Raw genomic sequence first — 19,514 nt, forward strand, 5'->3', positions numbered from 1 at the left:
CTTCAAGTGGCTTGGTTGCTGCATTGGTTTTGGCTTGGTCTCCGAATTGTTTAGTACACGTTAACATTTATAACCCTTTTGTCAGTCCCCTGCTGGATGAGATTCTCCCCATACCATGTCGATCATAGCTGTTATTTTACTATACTTTACTTCACCATGCTGGCGAGTGCGGATTGTTGCAGGTGGGAAGCGTAGATATGGGAGCTATAAAAGAGTACAACAATGTATTTTGCGACACGGCTCCTCTGCTGCCCACCACGTTGTCCAGGCTTCAACTCTGCATAGGTTTGGAGGTCTGTCGAGATTAAGTGCATTCTGGGTGATGTAGTCAAAGTCGTTTTTTTACATATTATTTAAACATTGGAAGTGAGTTTTCTATTTATTACAGATTTGTTTTTACAATGTTTACATTGGTGTCGTGTGCAGAAAACCAGTGTTATTAGATCACAGCCTATAACCAAAACGTCTTGTGTCCATTCGATCTCGTCGGGGCTCATCAGAAACCAAGCAGGTTGCATTTCATTGTAATAAGTTTGCAAAAAACAAAAACGATTGCGATCTTTGCTATGTCATCATAATTTCCATGAGTTACAATTCACTGCTGAATGAAGGGCTTCCCAAGGTGCCACCATCTCCCATACAATAATTCATCTTGTGCTTGCACACAAGCTAATCGCATCACTCCCATCTCCTTGGTGGATGTCCTTTCGGCTTCTTTACATTGGCTGCCACTCCATCATTAGTTTCGACCGCCAGCCATAACACCTTCGGGTGAATGTTCTGCCCAAGCCCACTTGCATGTTTCAACAATAGGTACGTCAGTTCATGAGTTATGTTTCAGTTTGGGCTGTGGCGTATTATAACGGAATGTTAAAGGCTTTAAGTGTTTTTGTTGTCTGCCTTCTCGTGTCGACAGTACGAACGTCAGCTGACTCACGAGAAGCTGCACCAGGAGTGAAAGGACGGCTGGTGTCGGCCACGAAGCTTCGTGCACAACGGAGGCGAGGGGAAAGCGTGAAGAGAGACAGAGAAAAGAGAGGGGTGATCCTATCGGGAGTCGGTCCCAGAAGAGCGTGAATCTCCAGTACGGCTGCACAGTGGGTATCGAGCTGGATACTGAGTTAACCATGTAGGAAGAGCCGTGTGTGTATAGAGCGGTGTATGCTCGCGTGACACACGCCGCCACGTTACAGTGAGCAATGCAAACCCAATAAGAAAAGCGACACATTTGCCGACAGCTTGTTGATGCGTAGAGAGTAATTAAGTGGTATACACAGGTCACTTCCGAGTACATTTTAAGAATGTGTGGCCATCTTTTTACATGAACGGTGTTGTTTTGTTGATATCCGTTCATGCGAGGTACGACGCCAATGATGACACCGTAGATCTTGCTCAAAGCATCCAGTGTTTGACACCTTTCAGAGTTCATCAGTAGGCGTTAGAGTTGGTTAGAGAACTCTGATCGGTTTCCTTTGTACGGAAGTATTCGTGTCAGTTGAGCTTCGTAACATATCAACTGTAAAGGTATTTCATTTTTAACTTTTCAATTCAGCATGTGCGATTACCGGAGGAAACGTGTAAATTGCAGTTAAAATGTAATGCACCGTTTTGAAATGAACAACATAAAAGTAATGGTTGATCAAGAAACTCAATTCAAATTGTGGTGGTTTTAAGCATTTACTATTCAACTGCAGGCAACCACAACTGACCAGAACGTGAGACGATTACAAATCACGTGCCTGTGTGCATATCCCAGCATGAAGTTATACATTTGGAAAAGTAATAGCTAAATTGACGTAGATTTTTACCCAACAGTTACAAAATAATTGGCAAAAGTGGGATATGTTGAAAGGAATTCTACCATTTGCATTCACCCTTTATGTTTTTGTAAATACAGAGGTTGTGCCTTTTGTGAATTCTCAGGGCATATCCTACATATTTCGCAATAGCTCCTGTTAACTTATCGTTTTGAATGCATACACATCGACCGTTCCCTGTCGTCATGATCGGAGAGGGACCTTGTCCAATCTGGAACGTGCGAAAGAAACACAGGTTCGTTAACGAATGACACAACCCAATGAACAACTGGGTTCTGTTTAATTTCTATGTCAAAGCAGGGTGTCGGTCTGCAGCGGTGCTGCAGTGGAAATTCACTTTGTGTGAGAATAACAACGTGCCAGTGCACCCCCCAGAAACCCATTTCCTGGTTCGAGGTGGATTTGTGACCGTTATGAGCTCCACAGATCCTGAGCTCCATTCACCAACATGAATTTTCTCTTCCCCCCCCCCCCCGCTTAGTGATGCTTATCATGATATTGCCGTGAGTTAGAGGGGCAACACCTTGTGAACGAAGGTGATGGCCTTCAGCGTTTGCTGTGAGTCAGCATTGAGGCCACACAGGTGGCTTACCGTGCATGTGTGCATGGTGCGGTGAATGAATCGGGAGACCCTGAAGTCCGATTAGAAGTGAATTGATATGGTTTGGTGGCAATAATACCAGAGGAGAGTAATCCCCACGTGGCAGTTGTATGCACAAGCGTGCAGCTACAAAATAGCAGCTATCTTGCTTACGGGTTGTCTTCCTTTAAACGAAACCTCATTCGTGTTAATCATGACGGCTGGCTCCAGGCAACCGATCTAACACTCTTATTCTTATTTAAAGTCCGCTACGGTGTATGTTGTCACTCCAAAATGAACAATGTTCTGAGTATTTTGCCATTTGCAGCCTACTGGTTGTTGATTCTATACCTTCTTGACACTCGTTATTTGTGGATTACCTCTGTAAGTAGACTGCAACAGATGTCCCTTGCCTCTTGCTGCTATGCTACTGCAATACATGTTAAGGTGCACAGCACACATGTGCATCCCTTCCGTTAAGAATACTTGAACGTGACCTGAATATTCAGAGATTTAAGTAATTGTGCAAATGTTTAGCTTTGACTATTGAGATTCTCTCAGAGAATCTGTATCTTAAACGTTTTAAGTGCAATACTAGCAGACGATATGCATCCACCGCCTGCGTAAAACTATAACACAATCTTCATCTATAACGATATAGGTCTTTTTTGACTACCTAGAGGAAAAAAAGAAGTGGCTGTTGGCTTTTGTAAATAAAAAATAAATATCACTTGTGTATTGATAACCGTACGTGTGTCAAATATATTAATTTGTTAAAACATTCATTGTGAGCTATTGGTTGTTTGAATGTTGATGTGCTATTTCTTACATGCTTGCTGGAATTAGCTTTCTCTGTGCATTGTTGTAGGGTGTGAAAATTGTGTTACCCCCGTCTCGAGGAAATATCTCTTACATATAAAAATAAATATCCTAAGACATGGAAACTCTTGAAATATCTTATCTAACACATATAAAACATTACAAGTCAAGGAAACTCCCAAGGTTAACAGTAGGTGTCCTGTGGAGAAAATGGCTTTTTGCCTTAGGAATGTGGAATTTACACCACTAGCTCGAGTCTCCCCATTGGAGATGTGTGCTGCCCCGTTATTTGGGCAGGCAGAATCGTCAAATTAAATTCTGCAATCGCTTGTCCGATGTTATTTTAGAGTCCGTGCCAAAAACGACCTGCTAAGGCTAATTCAAGCTGATTATTTTATTGCCTGGGTATAAATGTTGCACCTCTTGAAATCATACTCAAGCAATGTGACCTTGAGTGTGCACGATGAAGTTCAAGAGTGGAGGCCCTGGACAAGTGTTATAAAAAATGATAACCCAACATGGGTAGATGAGATCACCTGGCCATGGCACTGTATCAGTGTTTACACTGGAGAGTTAATTCTGAATAAATGGTCAGATTAGAACAAAATCAAGAGTTTAATAACACTCCCTTTGTGTGAACACCGCTGATTGCACTTCTTGGCCTTGCTTAAAGGGCAAGACTCTACAAAACAAACGTGTACAATCTTCTTAAAATGACATCGCAAACATCCGACGGGCCAGTTTAATGCAGCACATAATATGCATTTGTATTATTTTAAACTATTCTCAATGAATTCCAAACTGTTTGGCCACATTTAGAAAATGTATAAGTGAGTTCATAAAAACAATCTATTGCGTTTCCTTGAGCCGGCAAAAGATTATCTGAATGTGTTTGCCGGGTATGACCTTTGAACATGAAACTCTGGTAACTTCCAATGACATCGCAAACATCCGAGGGCCCAGTTTAATGCAGCACAATGTTCATTTGTATTATCAAATTTAAACTATTAATGAATTCCAAACTGTTCGGCCACATTTAGCAAATGTATAAGTGAGTTCATTAAAAATATCTATTGCGTTTCCTTGAGCCGGCAAAAGATTATCTGAATGTGTTTGCCGGGTATGACCTTTGAACATGAAACTCTGGTAACTTCCACGCTGTCGACACTGACCTGTTGCGCCAGGTCAGTGTCGGCAGCGTGCGGCGTGCACCGACTGGCTCACGGTGGTCATGTCAAGGGATTTGGCAGCACAGGTGCCGAATAAGCGTGACGGGGATCCCTCCATTACCATGTCATAGGTTTGAGACGCGAGCAGCGTGTTGCATGATCCACGTATCCAGTGTTGGGAGCATTCAAGGAAATTAATTAGTCTGATTACCGGAGAGAAGTAACCTATTTTCACAGTAGCATGGTCTGATTACTTAGTTTTATTAAGACTCATAATTTCATACCGGGTTTGTTTGGCCATGGAAATAGAAAGTCAAGTCCTGTACTATGGTTGTGAACTGCGTAGCATAGTCTGCATTGGCTAATGTCCTCACACTAAACCGAGCTGCTTATATTATTTTTCCATTTTTTTTTCTTAAAATAGGATAAGTAAACAACTGCTACAAGCTAACTAACGCGACTACACAATGAAAACAGAATGTCATTGTCAATACCTACCTTTGGAAATATAAATACAATAGCATTGCTTACAATGCGTTAGTCCCCGACGCTTGGGACTATCTGCTCTGTGACCTTGCTTCGTGAACCCAGATAAATCTCGGTCGAGCAGAGTGCTCCCAATTTTGAGCCCAGGGGTTCACATCCCAGCCAGGGTTGACTCGGTCCATCACCAACATCGTCATCCCTCTAGGATCAATGCAATGGGTACCACATTTTTGATCACGTGGTGCTGTGGACATTGTCCTTATCTCCCTTGTAAGGCACCAACCACCGTCGTAAAAAATGTAGGATTATGTGCGTACCATAAATTCAGTGTAATAGCATATTTCTGTATACTTGTGTTCAAACTCTAATGTATATACATGTTCAATTGCCTAATGCCACACTGTAAAAAAATGAATAATTGATCAAGGGGGTCACTGTTATGATATTAAATGGTGAGCATTGCCCGGCAGTATACAAGAGGACTTATTCACCCACGGTATATTTGACTGAACAGTGTTGCTATCTCATAACATTTTTTCCCTCACCTGCAAAAGCACTTCCATTTTCATTTGATCTGCATTAACATTAATTATAAGTGGACAGCGCTTCCGGCTGCGTGGTTGAAATATTGACAATTGATGGCACTAACGCCATGGTGGACACGTGAAGCTTTCGACGGATGGAACTTGAATGTGTAAAGCGTGTACCCATACTTGCCGTTTGCGTCGCGACCTATGTAAGACATGATTTAACTAGGATCTGCGCTGTATATAACATCTGTACGGTCGCAGGATGCCCACGAAATAGAGCCTTACAACTTATTTCGGCCCTGCTGAAATAAGAACCTAAAACTTGTGCGATAAAATATTAATCCTACCAAGTTTGTGCATCTATATAGTTGTATAGACCAATATCAAACTGCTGTCTAAATATATATGTGTATATTAAATTTATGGTACCTTTAAGGACACCCTGTACGGTTTTTTTTTTGTCCAGAAAAAAATGATGGACTTGCCTGTCGTTATACATTTTACGTGATGCAAATTTGGGCGAGCTTATTTCCTCTTTGTAGGCAATAGTATTGTCGGTGTTGCATATGTGGTCACAATACGCACCTCGCGCAAATGTGCATACAAAAGTCGATTAAGTCTTCATTGTGTGTCGGGAAAATCTCTATTTTTCATTCGACGTTATCCGATAAGAACGCTCTTTAATTTTCTTCAATAAAAAATATACCACCACACGCGACAACTTCGGTGTCATAATGTACGTGGGGTTTTCAAATCACGTGCTGAACCTAAATATAAGGTATATCGCTCAGATGCTTTTCTTCTCGAAACTATTATTTTAACTTTGCACGCAAAAACAATGCAAACTGTATGGTAGCCATGTTAATAAATGTGTAGAATTTCCCCTCATGAGAATCTGAAATGTGATTTATTGTATTTATTGCAAAATATAGTTGGGGTTACACTATGGTTAGTGCTTGATTCACAATCAAAAGGTTACAGTGCCAATTACCATTGGGGGGCGGGGGTGATTAAGCCCATTATTTCTCTGGGGAGGTATATAAAATGAGTCCCACTTTGTGAAAAGTAAAGTGGTTGAGCTGTGGATACATTGACCCCTGTCATCGTCATGTGGAGTTTCCATTGCTGACTTAGCACTGCCAGTAGAGGTGAATGCCATTCCAATGCTCTTGAGGGAGAAGCATAGACTTAAAGTTCTAAGTAGCTGCTTCTGACTTTAAGGACAATATCGTTTGCAAACATAATTGGTCAAATGTCAAATGTGAGAATGCAGTCATCAGGGTCAAGATACACTTGCTACGAGTTTACTGCTCTTTCAGAATGTAAATTGCCAGACCTTGAAGCAGCCAATGCCTCTATGAAGCTACTTAGCCAAGCTGTGTAACTGAACAAGTGTGCCTTTGTGGGTATGTATTGGACTACAATACAATAGTTCCCATCTGGAGCTGCTGGTTCTCACCATAATTTAAATCGCGGTGGGGTTGAATAATTACGCGCCGAATCGGAAGGTCCGGAGATTACACCTCACTGCATTCACCGATTGGCTCCAGTCACTTGCCCGCCGGCAGTCGGTTGCTTCCATATCACTCTTCTATCGCTACTACAACCGTGACTGTTCCCCATGACCACTCCGTGATCTCTCCACGCATGGCTAGGACTCGGTCTACCAGGCACTTGTTCCGTCCCACGCATGGTGTTCAACCACCACACGATCGGTTACCCCTGTACTGCCCTTTTTTGGGATTCCCTCCCGCATTGTTTTCTCAAGCGCTCATAACCTTCGCTCAATTCAAGAATCGTGCAAACTCTTATCGATTACAATCTTCCTATTGCCCCTTCCGCCTCCCCTGTCTCCTCTAGTCGTCCCCCCCCCCATGGAGCAGTTGATGTATTCTCTCTTTTCTCTTTCAAGCCATTTGAATCCATTAATTCAATTTTTTTTTATCAGTAACTTGTTTTAATCAGGTGTAAAGGACTCTTGAGACGGCCTGGCGTGAATGGCTCTTGAAGAAAAATAGTATTATTGTTCTTAGAGTACCGTTTGTTTCTGGCCGCATGACGTTTTGGGCCTTTCGCGCAGTGCTCAGCAACTGTATGGTATGCAGGAAGTCGTGAATTCGATCCAGATCGTGACTCCTGTATATTTAGAGTTTGCATCTTCTCCTTGTGGACGCGTGGATTTATCTCCGGGTTCTCCGGGTTTTCCGCCCACATTTAGAAACATGCATTTAGAGTATTTGACTGATAGAAATATGCAAATGATGAAGCCACTTCGTTGCGCTGTATAGCTCAGCGGGCCTTACCTTGTAAAATATTTGTTTTGAAATAGTTTGTCTGGGGGAAAAAAAAAAAACTTTCCACATGAGTCACTTCAAAGTTGCCAAACTGAAAGCGTGCGTCTGCTCTCCTTGTCCAATTCAGCTCTGACCACAGTTCCCTCTTTCTTACCTCAGCTTCGCCCGCCCTCCGACACCTCGAGTAATGAGGACGACGGTACCTATTATATTTATCAGCTGCGCCGCAAGAACGGCTGCCCCAACGCCTCCTCCACGCGACGCAGCCACGGCGCGTTGCATCAAGTCCCTTGATTCAATCAACACGAGTTGCCACTCACGCACGTGCTTCGGTGGTTGCGTGCCAAAAACCTTGCTGCTGCTGCTCCACAGGGTGGTGCAGATGTATTGTAACCACCCCCCCCCCCCATTTAATTATCCGAAACTTTATATATATTATTTAAAGATTGATTAAAAACGAGTAAATATGCAAAGGAACAAAAAAATTGGTTAATTAATTGGGGATCACAAGACATCTGGACCACCTGTACATAAACAATACTCTGACAAATTTTGATTTAAAGCTTTCGTGACTGCAGGGATTCATATTCTTGGTTCTTTCGGTAAAGTCACGTAGAAGGGAAACAAGTAGTGAATTATTTGTCTTTGTCAACGTGACACTTTTTTTGCTGATTGGCCGTGTCGGGTCGTGGAGGGTTACGACACATTTATAAATAAACGCGATCTAACCCAAGAACCTTTATTATGAATAATATTGGTCGCGAAAGCCTACGTGTTAATATTATTTTATTGTTTCCCTTCTACGTGACTTTACCGAACGTACCCCTGACAGGGTACGTCTTACTTTCCGGAGCGTCCTGCAATACGCAGAATATGGCATTTATTACATACTAGCTTATATACCCGGCGTTGCCCGGGCCAAAAAAGAATATTTAAAAACTACTCTTAAAAATCTAACAGCAGCGCGTACTGACTGTAGTGGTACCTGCTATCACTACAGTAGTACATGCTGACTCTATAGCAGTATGTATCGACTCTATAGCACAACGTACTCACCTGACAGAGTGGCGTGGTGAGGCCTAGTCCCGTGCAGAGCCTCCGGCCTCGCCTAGATTGTCCAGCCGGCCGAGGTGGCAACTTGGCAGGCTGGGGCTGGGCTGCTACCCCTGACCCCTCCCTCCCCCAGCCATGATCTCCCCGGCCACTCTGAAGTAATATCTACGGCCTATAGTGGTAGCATCTAGCGACGGTATATATTAGTAACTGCGTGCATCGGGGTGGGGGGGGGGGACATCACACAGTGAAGATTTAAGCTCAACGTTTAGTGTATTTTTAAAGCATTTTTAACGCGAAAGAAAATGTCCCCCTCACTCCCACCGAAGGCGTGCGACTTGGCATGGGCCGTCCCCCCCACCAAAGGCGCGTGAGTTGGTATGGTCGTGCACGCGTCATAAATAAATAAATAAAGAGGTAGCGCCAAAAAATCGCACTAAATCGCTCATTAAACTTATTAAAAGTTGACGGATGTAAAAAAAGGAATAGCGCTTGCTCACGGTGGGGCTTACGGCATGGTACTTGGCTATTTTTATTTAACGTAAACCCCACCGTTGGAGAACCAAATTCTTCGCAAGCCCGCGAACGCACACAAAGCCACAACCGACAGACATTTTTTGACATTTTTTTTATATAGATAGATATCCGACCAATGCCACTTCGATTTAAACAGTTCGTTGGTTCATAAGGTTGCAAATGCTATTCGGGTAGCGGGGGGCTGGGGTCAACTCAACAGTTTATTATCCCTTTGTGGGGGGGGGGGGGTGTCGATGAAGCGACCACTACTTTGCGAGCAATCAACAGTGGTTAATCTATAGATGAACTTGTCTCTGTCATGGGAATGTGGCATTTCCATCAATTCACTCAGGGTCGCCAACTGAGACGAGAGCACGCCATCCCACACAGTGCCGGATTACGCTCGTGCGGGGCCTGTAGCCTATGTTTAAAAGTGGCCCTAAATAAAAAAAACAAATATTAAAACACAAATTTGTAACGTGCATAGTAAAGTAAGTGTACTTTTTCATTTGCTATACAGCCAGATCATACGACAAATCTCTAACCTTCAACACCCAGTCGTTCATAAAAGTTGAAGGCAGTATAGTACTATAGTAATAGAGCAAGTGCATAATCACTTAATCGGAATTGATAGCTTGAAAGCATTTAGCGTGGGGCCCTTGAAAGTGCGGGGCCCGTAGCATATGCTACTTTTGTTACTGCGATATCCGGCACTGATCCCACAATGCTGGTACACGGGCACTGACCGACTCCTGTCGTTATTGCTGTAAAGCGAGGCCCTGTGTGGTGTGTGCAGTGACACAGCCTCGCCAGTGCATGGCGCCAGAGATTTGCAGTGGTGTGCGCTGGAGGTTGTGCAAAACAACGCAACCTTACGTATCTGGTACCTTGACACTTTGTTATTTTACCAAGTAAGGCCCACTGAACTCTACAGATCTTTTTTTCAACGAGTCAATGACAGAGCAGATGAGATTTGACGACGGTCACAGCATAGCGCGCTTTTTCAAGAGGTGCTTCTGCGGCCGTCTGGAATGCTCTCACTTCCGACATAAGGGAGCCATACATCAGTGGTTTTTAACCTGGGGTGAACGCATCCCATGGGGGTAGCGAGATGCCCTTTCTCGGGGTACGAGACATGGCCAGATATTTTTTATAAGGTAAATCATAGAAACACAAATTAAACGGGGACGTAAATACAACTATTTTGTTTAATAAAATCGATGTATTTATTAACATTATACATGTTTGTAACTTTTGAAAACCAAAGGGTTCGAAGGCTGCAGTAAAGGTTAATAACTACTGGTTTACATCTAGATTGAAAACTCATTTCTCGATTGAAAATTCAGCCACCGGAGCTATGCTCTTAAATCCAGATTGAAAGCTCATTTCTTTAGAACTGTTTTTTGTGTTTCGTTTGTTGTCCTTCACCCGCACCTCCGATTATCTCGGTTGGCTTCGTACGGTGCGAAAGAAGTTCAACATACATACGTAGTTGGACAGGAGGCCTTAAACTGTACGAGGCTACAGTGAATGAAGTTGGGTTATGAGTAGCACCTTTAATATCTGCTAGATATTTCCCACGGACCAATGCACTCGCACACAAACGCATACATTCATTTGCATGCACACACACCCCCGCCTAAAGATGCACACATGTATAATGTACTGACATATCTTCTATATAAATACCTCAATCTGTATGTATATACGTCTCAAAAACCTCGAGGGTACTTGCCGACAAGGTCCAAAGCCGAAATTTGGTAATAGGTCGCTTTTAGGACACAAACGACAGGAAAATCTGAAAATCCGAGATTTTTCATTTTTAGGCCCTCAAATCTCGGTTTTAATTGTGCCATAAACATGTTTGTGCGTCATCCATAAACCGTAAAAAAATATAAAAGTGCTTTTTTTTTCGTTTGATAGAGCATTAAACAGCATATAAAATGAAAGCGAGAACCATTGTTCTATCTTTTATTGTTTTTTGGATATTTCGGATTCAAGCGGTTTTTAACGACAAAAGTATGAATTTTATGATGTTCAAATCTGAATAATTCGCAAACGGTAAAAGATAGGAGCGTCCCCTCATAGAGTATTAAGTTCATTCATTTGTGTTCTTTCTCATAAAAGAAGAGTGAAGTCTTTAAATGGAGCAGTTTCCGATGGGTACGTCTTTAAATGTAAGAAATTGAATCAAGTCGTCAATCATATTCTTGGTTCTTTCGGTAAAGTCACGTAGAAGGGAAACAATACAAAAATTATAAAAATATAAAACAATAAAATTCTCACGACGTTTCGACTGCAACACAAGCAGTCGAAACGTCGTGGGAATTGTATTGTTTTATATTTTATTATTTTATTGTTTCCCTTCTACGTGACTTTACCGAAAGAACCAATAATATGAATCCCCGCAGTCACGAAAGCTTTAAATAAAAAATTTAAGTCGTCAATAATTTTTTCGTGGAAAAATGCACATTTTTGGAGTAGTTGTTAGTGTCTGATCGTAGATAAATGTAAATGAATATTTCTATTAAAAATAATATATTTTATTGAAAGATATATGTTTTAAAGTTGGATACAGCTCTCACTGAATGGTACATGTATGCAATGCAACATATACAGTACTCAGTATTAATTTAGTAGAATGTTATTTAAACATTAACGATTTTTTTATATTTCAAAAATGTTGATACAAATCTTTATTGACTGAAATTTGGGGATAACAACAAAAAAATTGAAATATATTTTTTAAAACGTTTGCCTGGTGAAGACAGGCTTTATGAACTAGTAGTCACATAAACACGTATACATAGAATAGTATGGACAATCAAAGGCTCACTGACATCCTTCCAGCAGCAAGACGTTTGATACTTTGTGGTCTCCGAGTGCACCTAGCTTGGCACCAATGCCGTGGTAACGTCGTCGCCAATTGGCGAGTGGTGGTTGTATATCAAAGTCGAATAGGACATCCAAAATAATCGACGCAAGTCATAGTTGGAGATCGCACGTTGCATTTTGGGGCCCTCATTGACATTTGACTCGAGGCGTGATATGAAACGCGAATAAGAAATTCTCATATCGACGCGACAGCGATCCGCAGACAGGTATGACGTCACTCAGGAAACGGATTAAATCAGGCAACATTACAAAGGGCACGGTACCATAAACGTATTTCCCCTATGATTCAAAGCTGGTTTTATTTTGGGTCATCGTGCAAGGTTTCACCCTCCACCACCCGACAGAGTCAAACAAATGGAGTTGTCACGTGGCCCAAATGCGGTGCCAATTTTCTCATTTGTTTGCCGGCGATACCTGTTACGTTGAAAAGCAAGCAAAATGTTGACTATCGTTTACAGGGAGTTGTGTGGAAATTTACTAGACTTGCTGGGTCTTTCTTTCCCCCTGCCGCCGCGAGGTGGATTTCCACACAGCTCTCTCATTGACATGCTAATTTCTCTGCTCCAGCACCCCCACCTCTCTCTCTCTCTCTCTGCCCCACCCCCCTCTCTCTCTATTTAAGACCACGACACAGAGGCATTGGGTCTCTGTGTGTCTATGTTGTGTGTCTCTCTCTGTGTGTCTCTGTATCGTCTCTCTCTGCTTGTGTGTCTGTCTGTGTGTCTCCGTGTCTGTGTTTTGCCTCTCTCTCAAATTTAGTTCTACCTGATGACGACTGCTTGTGTTGCAATCGAAACGTCGTATTCTATTATTTAATTGATTTTCTTTCTACGTGACTTTACCGAAAGAACCAGAGAGTAGTGCTTATTAATGTTCTAAATAAGTATTACGATTACCCATCACATCCGTGCATTGCAAACATTTATTTAGGTATGGTGGTTCTATAATGTCATCGTTTGCAAAATGAGTGTACGTATTTGTTGTGTGACCGTGCATTATGTCTTATTAGAATGTAAAGTTGCAATAATTATAATAATTATAACCAGGCTTGTGTTGATTGAACTGCAGTTGAAGACCCTATTAATCTCTGATCGTACCATACATTCATCAAAGTGCAACAATTTATGACATTAAAACACTAGCTAAAATACAAAGTTACGGGAGCCTGACATCGTATCATGAACAGTGATATTGCCGCAGCCCTATACTAGCAGACAATACGCCTCCTTCACGCATCTGCCCATCTACGTAAACATAACAGTCTTGTTACTAAACATCCCGTCAGCCACACGGCGTGCTACGAGTCCCCAACTTGAGCAGCACTGGTTCAACACAAGCCAACTCTGGACCAGTTTCGACACTCATTGTCTCATCAGCAGAGTCAGGCATGCCCAAGACAATCCTTGTGAACCGCCAGATGTTTATAGGCCAAGGTACCTGTCTGTTAGACACGGGTCCTAGTTCGACGCAAAGCTACAATCATGCTCAACACGCAAGTAGTTGACGCGGCGTATGGCGCCTACTTTAGTTGACGCGACACGTGGCTCCTGCTGTAGTTTAAGCGACGTGTTGCACCCTCTAATTGACGCGACACGTGGCTCCTGCTGTAGTTGACGCGACACGTGGCTGCTGCTGTAGTTGACGCGACACGTGGCTCCTGCTGTAGTTAACGCGACACGTGGCTGCTGCTGTAGTTGACGCGACACGTGGCTCCTGCTGTAGTTGACGCGACACGTGGCTCCTGCTGTAGTAGACGCGACACGTGGCTCCTGCTGTAGTTGACGCGACACGTGGCTCCTGCTGTAGTTGACACGACACGTGGCTCCTGCTGTAGTAGACGCGGGGCGTCCTCTGTAGTTGACGCGACACAGCTCCTGCTGTAGTTGACGCGACACATTGTCTCAGTGTCTCATGGTCATTGCTTAATTGTCTCATTGTCATTGTTATAGCATCACAAGAATTGTTATAGTGTCTCGGCCATTGTCTTTTTGTCTCATAGCCATTGAATTTCCTGGACATCTGAAAAAGAGCTTGATAGCTCATCGGATTCATAAATACATTTTTCAGTATTAATTAAATTTTCTCATTCTGCTTCTGTAACATTATCCCAAAGCCATTGTCGCTTAACCGTTGCCTCATAGTCTCCGGAGACGATTTTTGTGGTGAACGTTGCTGCCAATTAAATCTGGGGAGGATGAACGTGTATCCAGGCTAAACACAAGGCTCCTTACGAAGACAAATGCCGACGCGAGTTGTCATGTGCGCTGTGAGCGCCCCAACACCACATAACGGTCCAGCACTTGCTGCGTCTCCGACAGCGAAAGTTCGAATTTGTGGGCGCTGTGTTGCATCGTTACTCTGCGCTATGACTGGGCTACGTAGCTCTTGAGATCCAGTTCGCCTCTCTTATTTAGGCATAGACAAATCATTAGCGCAATTATAACCGCTCGTGTGCGTCGTTAGAGCACTGAACCACGACAACAGCGACCCAATTTCGATTTCCCGCTCAGTGCCAACACCAGTGACGAATATTTGAACCGGTCCAGGACATCGGCACTGGAAATACAAGGGCGGTCGTGCGTGGGTGGTGCAAGCCACCCATCGCCTCGCGTGCTGTGGCAGCTTCAGTAATATGGTGCTCGCTAACAGTATTTCCTCCAAGAGCCTGGTGAGGTCTTTGCCTTTTTCTGTTTCTATGCCTACCTCTGCGTGTATGTGTGTTTCAATATCCGTGTGTGTGCGTGCGCGTGTTGGTTCTGCCTGCACGTGTGTGTGTGTGTGTCTCTCTCAGCATGCCCGTGCACGTTCGCGTTATGAATAAACGTTGGTTTGGGGGGGGGGGGGTCGCGTTGGGGTCGCCGGGCTCCGCTCTTTGATGCGCGCCGCTGCCCTTTCACGGCCGCCTTTGTGACGCGAGGCAGCCGGTGCGTGACTTATTACATTCCCGTCTCTCCCGGGCGCCGCGTGTAAACAGCCTCTGGTGGTGTGCAAGGTGCGTGCGCCCACCGGCGTCACTCGCTTCGCTGTGCTCTGTCGCATCGGATGCACAATAGCTCTCGTCTCGGCCTCATCCAGACCACCAGCGCAGAAGAACTGCATTTGTGGCCGCCCGTTTTGTGCATTGCGCCGTCTGTTCCGTCTAGATGTCACTCTGCGTGGCCCATGTGCATGCGTGTTGAACTTCTTTCGCACCGTGCGTAGCCGACAGTGCTAACCTGCAGCCCATAACGTCCTGGGCACGAACGTTATGTTTCGGTTCGCGCCCGCTAGTGCAAGGGCAAATAAATATCAAAAGAACCACTGCCTTCATAAATGAGAACGAGTTACTTGCCACTGCCGCTGCGTTGGGCAGTGGTGCATAAGCAGAATGAATAAAAACATAAAATAAAAACCAAACACATTCGTCAATAACACTGTGGCCTTAAAATGAAAAATAAATAATAGGCGTTGTTTTTCGGGCAATGGCCTTTTATAGCATGCACATTATTATTGTTACATGCACATTATTGTTTTTAAAACCCTACCTTGTATTACATACAGAGGGAAAAAGTATTCGATCCCCTGCTGATTTTGTACGTTTGCCCACTGACAAAGAAATGATCAGTCTATAATTTTAATGGTAGGTTTATTTGAACAGTGAGAGACAGAATAACAACAAAAAATCCAGAAAAACGCATGTCAAAAATGTTATAAATTGATTTGCATTTTAATGAGGGAAATAAGTATTTGACCCCCTCTCAATCAGAAAGATTTCTGGCTCCCAGGTGTCTTTTATACAGGTAACGAGCTGAGATTAGGAGCACACTCTTAAAGGGAGTGCTTCTAATCTCAGTTTGTTACCTGTATAAAAGACACCTGTCCACAGAAGCAATCAATCAATGAGATTCCAAACTCTCCACCATGGCCAAGACCAAAGATCTCTCCAAGGATGTCAGGGACAAGATTGTAGACCTACACAAGGCTGGAATGGGCTAGAAGACCATTGTCAATCAGCTTGGTGAGAAAGTGACAACAGTTGGTGCGATTATTCGCAAATGGAAGAAACACAAAAGAACTGTCAATCTCCCTCGGCCTGGGGCTCCATGCAAGATCTCACCTCATGGAGTTGCAATGATCATGAGAACGGTGAGGAATCAACCCAGAACTACACGGGAGGATCTTGTCAATGATCTCAAGGCAGCTGGGACCATAGTCACCAAGAAAACAATTGGTAACACACTACGCCGTGAAGGACTGAAATTCTGTAGCGCCCGCAAGGTCCCCCTGCTCAAGAAAGCACATATACATGCCCGTCTGAAGTTTTGCCAATGACCATCTGAATGATTCAGAGGACAACTGGGTGAAAGTGTTGTGGTCAGATGAGACCAAAATGGAGCTCTTTGGCATCAACCCAACTCGCCGTGTTTGGAGGAGGAGGAATGCTGCCTATGACCCCAAGACCACCATCCCCACCGTCAAACATGGAGGTGGAAACATTATGCTTTGGGGGTGTTTTTTTCTGCTAAGGGGACAGGACAACTTCACCGCATTAAAGGGACGATGGACGGGGCCATGTACCGTTAAATCTTGGGTGAGAACCTCCTTCCCTCAGCCAGGGCATTGAAAATGGGTCGTGGATGGGTATTCCAGCATGACAATGACTCAAAACACACGGACAAGCCAACAAAAGAGTGGCTCAAGAAGAAGCACATTAAGGTCCTGGAGTGGCCTAGCCAGTCTCCAGACCTTGATCCCATAGAAAATATGTGGAGGGAGCTGAAGGTTCGAGTTGCCAAACGTCAGCCTCGAAACCTTAATGACTTGGAGAAGATCTGCAAAGGGGAGTGGGACAAAATCCCTCCTGAGATGTGTGCAAACCTGGTGGCCAACTACAAGAAACGTCTGACCTCTGTGATTGCCAACAAGGGTTTTGGCACCAAGTACTAAGTCATGTTTTGCAGTGGGATCAAATACTTATTTCCCTCATTAAAATGCAAATTAATTGATAACATTTTTGACATGCGTTTTTCTGGATTTTTTTGTTGTTATTCAGTCTCTCACTGTTCAAATAAACCTACCATTAAAATTATGGACTGATCATTTCTTTGTCAGTGGGCAAACGTACAAATTCAGCAGGGGATCAAATACTTTTTTCCCTCACTGTATGCATGCATTACTGTACCATTGCTGTGTTATTTAAATCGATATTAATTTAGCATATCAATCAATTGCATGGAGCAGTAACGACAACCCCTGAATGTTATTCCCGACGGTGGCCAGCATCAGTGGCGAGCGATCTCCGAACCGGGCCCTGGCCGTCCCCGCCACCCCATGGGATGGACGGCGTGAGGAGACCTCCATCCAGCAGTGGATTCACATTCTCCAGAGAGCAGCCATGATCTAGCAGTCAGCACGCTGGACCTGTAATCCAGTGCCATTCCACATCCCGGCTCGGCAGTTGTAACCGTGGTTCGTGTTTCGTACACCACCCACCACCCAACCGCTTCTGTCCACCCAGTGCCAGTTATAAACTAGTACACCACTTAGTCGATCGTCTGGTAGCGCGTGGTTGGGGTAAAGTGTGGGAACTCCCACCTCTTCCAAGGTTATATAGAGGGAGGGCCCTCTCCGTTCCGCAATGGCGTGAGCAAACGATTGCAGGGCTGCACCTTTACCTACACCTTAAGATTATCTTACATTGGCGCTCAATTGCCATCGGTATTGTTATGAAATCGTCAATACGCCCTATTTTTTTTACATATTTCAGTATTTTATTAAACATTTGAAAAGTTCCAAATCTATTGTTTAGATACAAAACTTAGGTTAAATGTGACAAAAACAAGCGGGAATTAACATCTTGCAGGCCACGCTCACATTCCGAACCTGAGGCTACGCACTTCCTCCGATTACGTGTCACCAAACTGAAACTCTGGAAAATAAACATCAGCGGGCAGTTGCATAAAACATCTGAAGTAGATTATTTTCCCTTCATCTATAATTTTACGCAGCATACAAAGGGAACCATCACCAAAGGTGGCTTCATGCAATCTGTACGCCCTGCGCCAGAGGCGATAAGCGGGGCACGTTCGCAGATCGCGTCTCTCCGCGCGCTTTGCAGACCGAGGGGGCGTGGGCGCTTCCCTCACCCGCCCCTCTCACCCTCCCCTCTCACCTGTCCCTCACCTGTCCCTCACCTGTCGCACCGCACCCTGCAGTCACGCGCCTCAATGCGCCCTGCTGCGCCGGGGAGCCCCACCCCCACCCCCACCCCGCTCGCTCCGTGTAATTATCAGCGGCGCCGTGGGTTCCTTTATTGCGATTTCACCCGGGCAGAGGTGACGGGGTCACCTCTGGCGTAGAGGACACCGCAGCGGTGATTGGAGACCCAGTGTCTGGTGCGTGGTGTTCAAGCAGGGTTGCTGAGCGCGGTCCAAAAAGGTGCTCCTAACGCCAAGCCGACAGCAACAAACAGCACGATCGAAGGTGTAATAGAGAGAGAGAGAGAGCGATTCCAAAGTAGAGTACCGTGGAGCAATGCGAGGGAAGTGAAGTGTTTGTGACCTGCAGGTCGGTGATGATAGTGGTGGTGGTTGAACACTAGATGAGACGACAAACTCCGTCCGGTAGATGGAGTCCTCAACTTTGGTTCGGTTTGGCACAGGTAAAACCCATCGGGCAACGAATCCCGTTATCTGTCGAGACCTGGTTACGCAATATGAACCTGGTGACATCCGGGAGCGAGGTTCACGGGGCTAGTAGCGATAGAAGAGTAATAAGGAGACCACTGACCTCCGGTGAGTGAGTGACCGCAGTGTCTGAGTGATTGTTGGATCGTCAACCATCCCTGACTGTGGTGCCTGGCTGCCGTTGTCAAGAGGTCACGGTCGCCGGCGCTCTTGAGGCGGGGGTCGACTCTGCCACCGTCCCTCTAGAGCCGTCCAACACGAGTACTCTGTCGTGAGACGGCATCAGTCGTAGTCACGTGGAGGGGCAGCTGCTCGCCATAGCAATGTGGAATGTCTACCACGGGCTCCTTCTGCGCGCTTGAGGAGACACTCTTTGACTTGCCTTTGGCATCTCCATTGGTGGCCTTGAGTCAGCGGTGGAAGCTCCACATTCCCATGGCAAGGGCCAGGATATCCTTCGTGAATATACGATTAATCTACCACGACAGAGCGGTTGTCGTATTGCCGACAGCTTCGGGATGAAGATATTGATTATAGTGGTAAGATAAGTATGATAGTAAGTACGATGATGACGGTGGTGGTGATGAATATACTGACGATGATCGAATTGAGATCACTTTGGTTGGGATGTGAACTCAGTTACTTGTGACGTTAGCGTCCTGCTCTCTGAGCTCAACTACAATTGTCCCG

At 44.5% G+C, this 19,514-nt stretch overlaps 1 protein-coding gene across 1 annotated transcript in view; it reads left to right on the forward strand.

The window, feature by feature from the left end:
* Nucleotides 1-6,114, forward strand: part of LOC116945641 (insulin-induced gene 2 protein-like) — a 36,592-nt gene extending 30,478 nt beyond the window's left edge. The window contains exon 6 of the mRNA XM_032960161.2: nt 917-6,114. Within this exon, the coding sequence (XP_032816052.1) occupies nt 917-958 (42 nt within the window). The 3' untranslated portion in view covers nt 959-6,114. The remainder of the gene's footprint in view (nt 1-916) is intronic.
* The last annotated feature ends 13,400 nt before the right edge of the window (nt 6,115-19,514 follow it).

This window comes from Petromyzon marinus, chromosome 2 (assembly GCF_048934315.1).
Source record: "Petromyzon marinus isolate PM22_M1 ecotype Great Lakes invasive population chromosome 2, UKy_Petmar_22M1.pri1.0, whole genome shotgun sequence".
Classification (NCBI taxonomy): domain Eukaryota; kingdom Metazoa; phylum Chordata; class Hyperoartia; order Petromyzontiformes; family Petromyzontidae; genus Petromyzon; species Petromyzon marinus.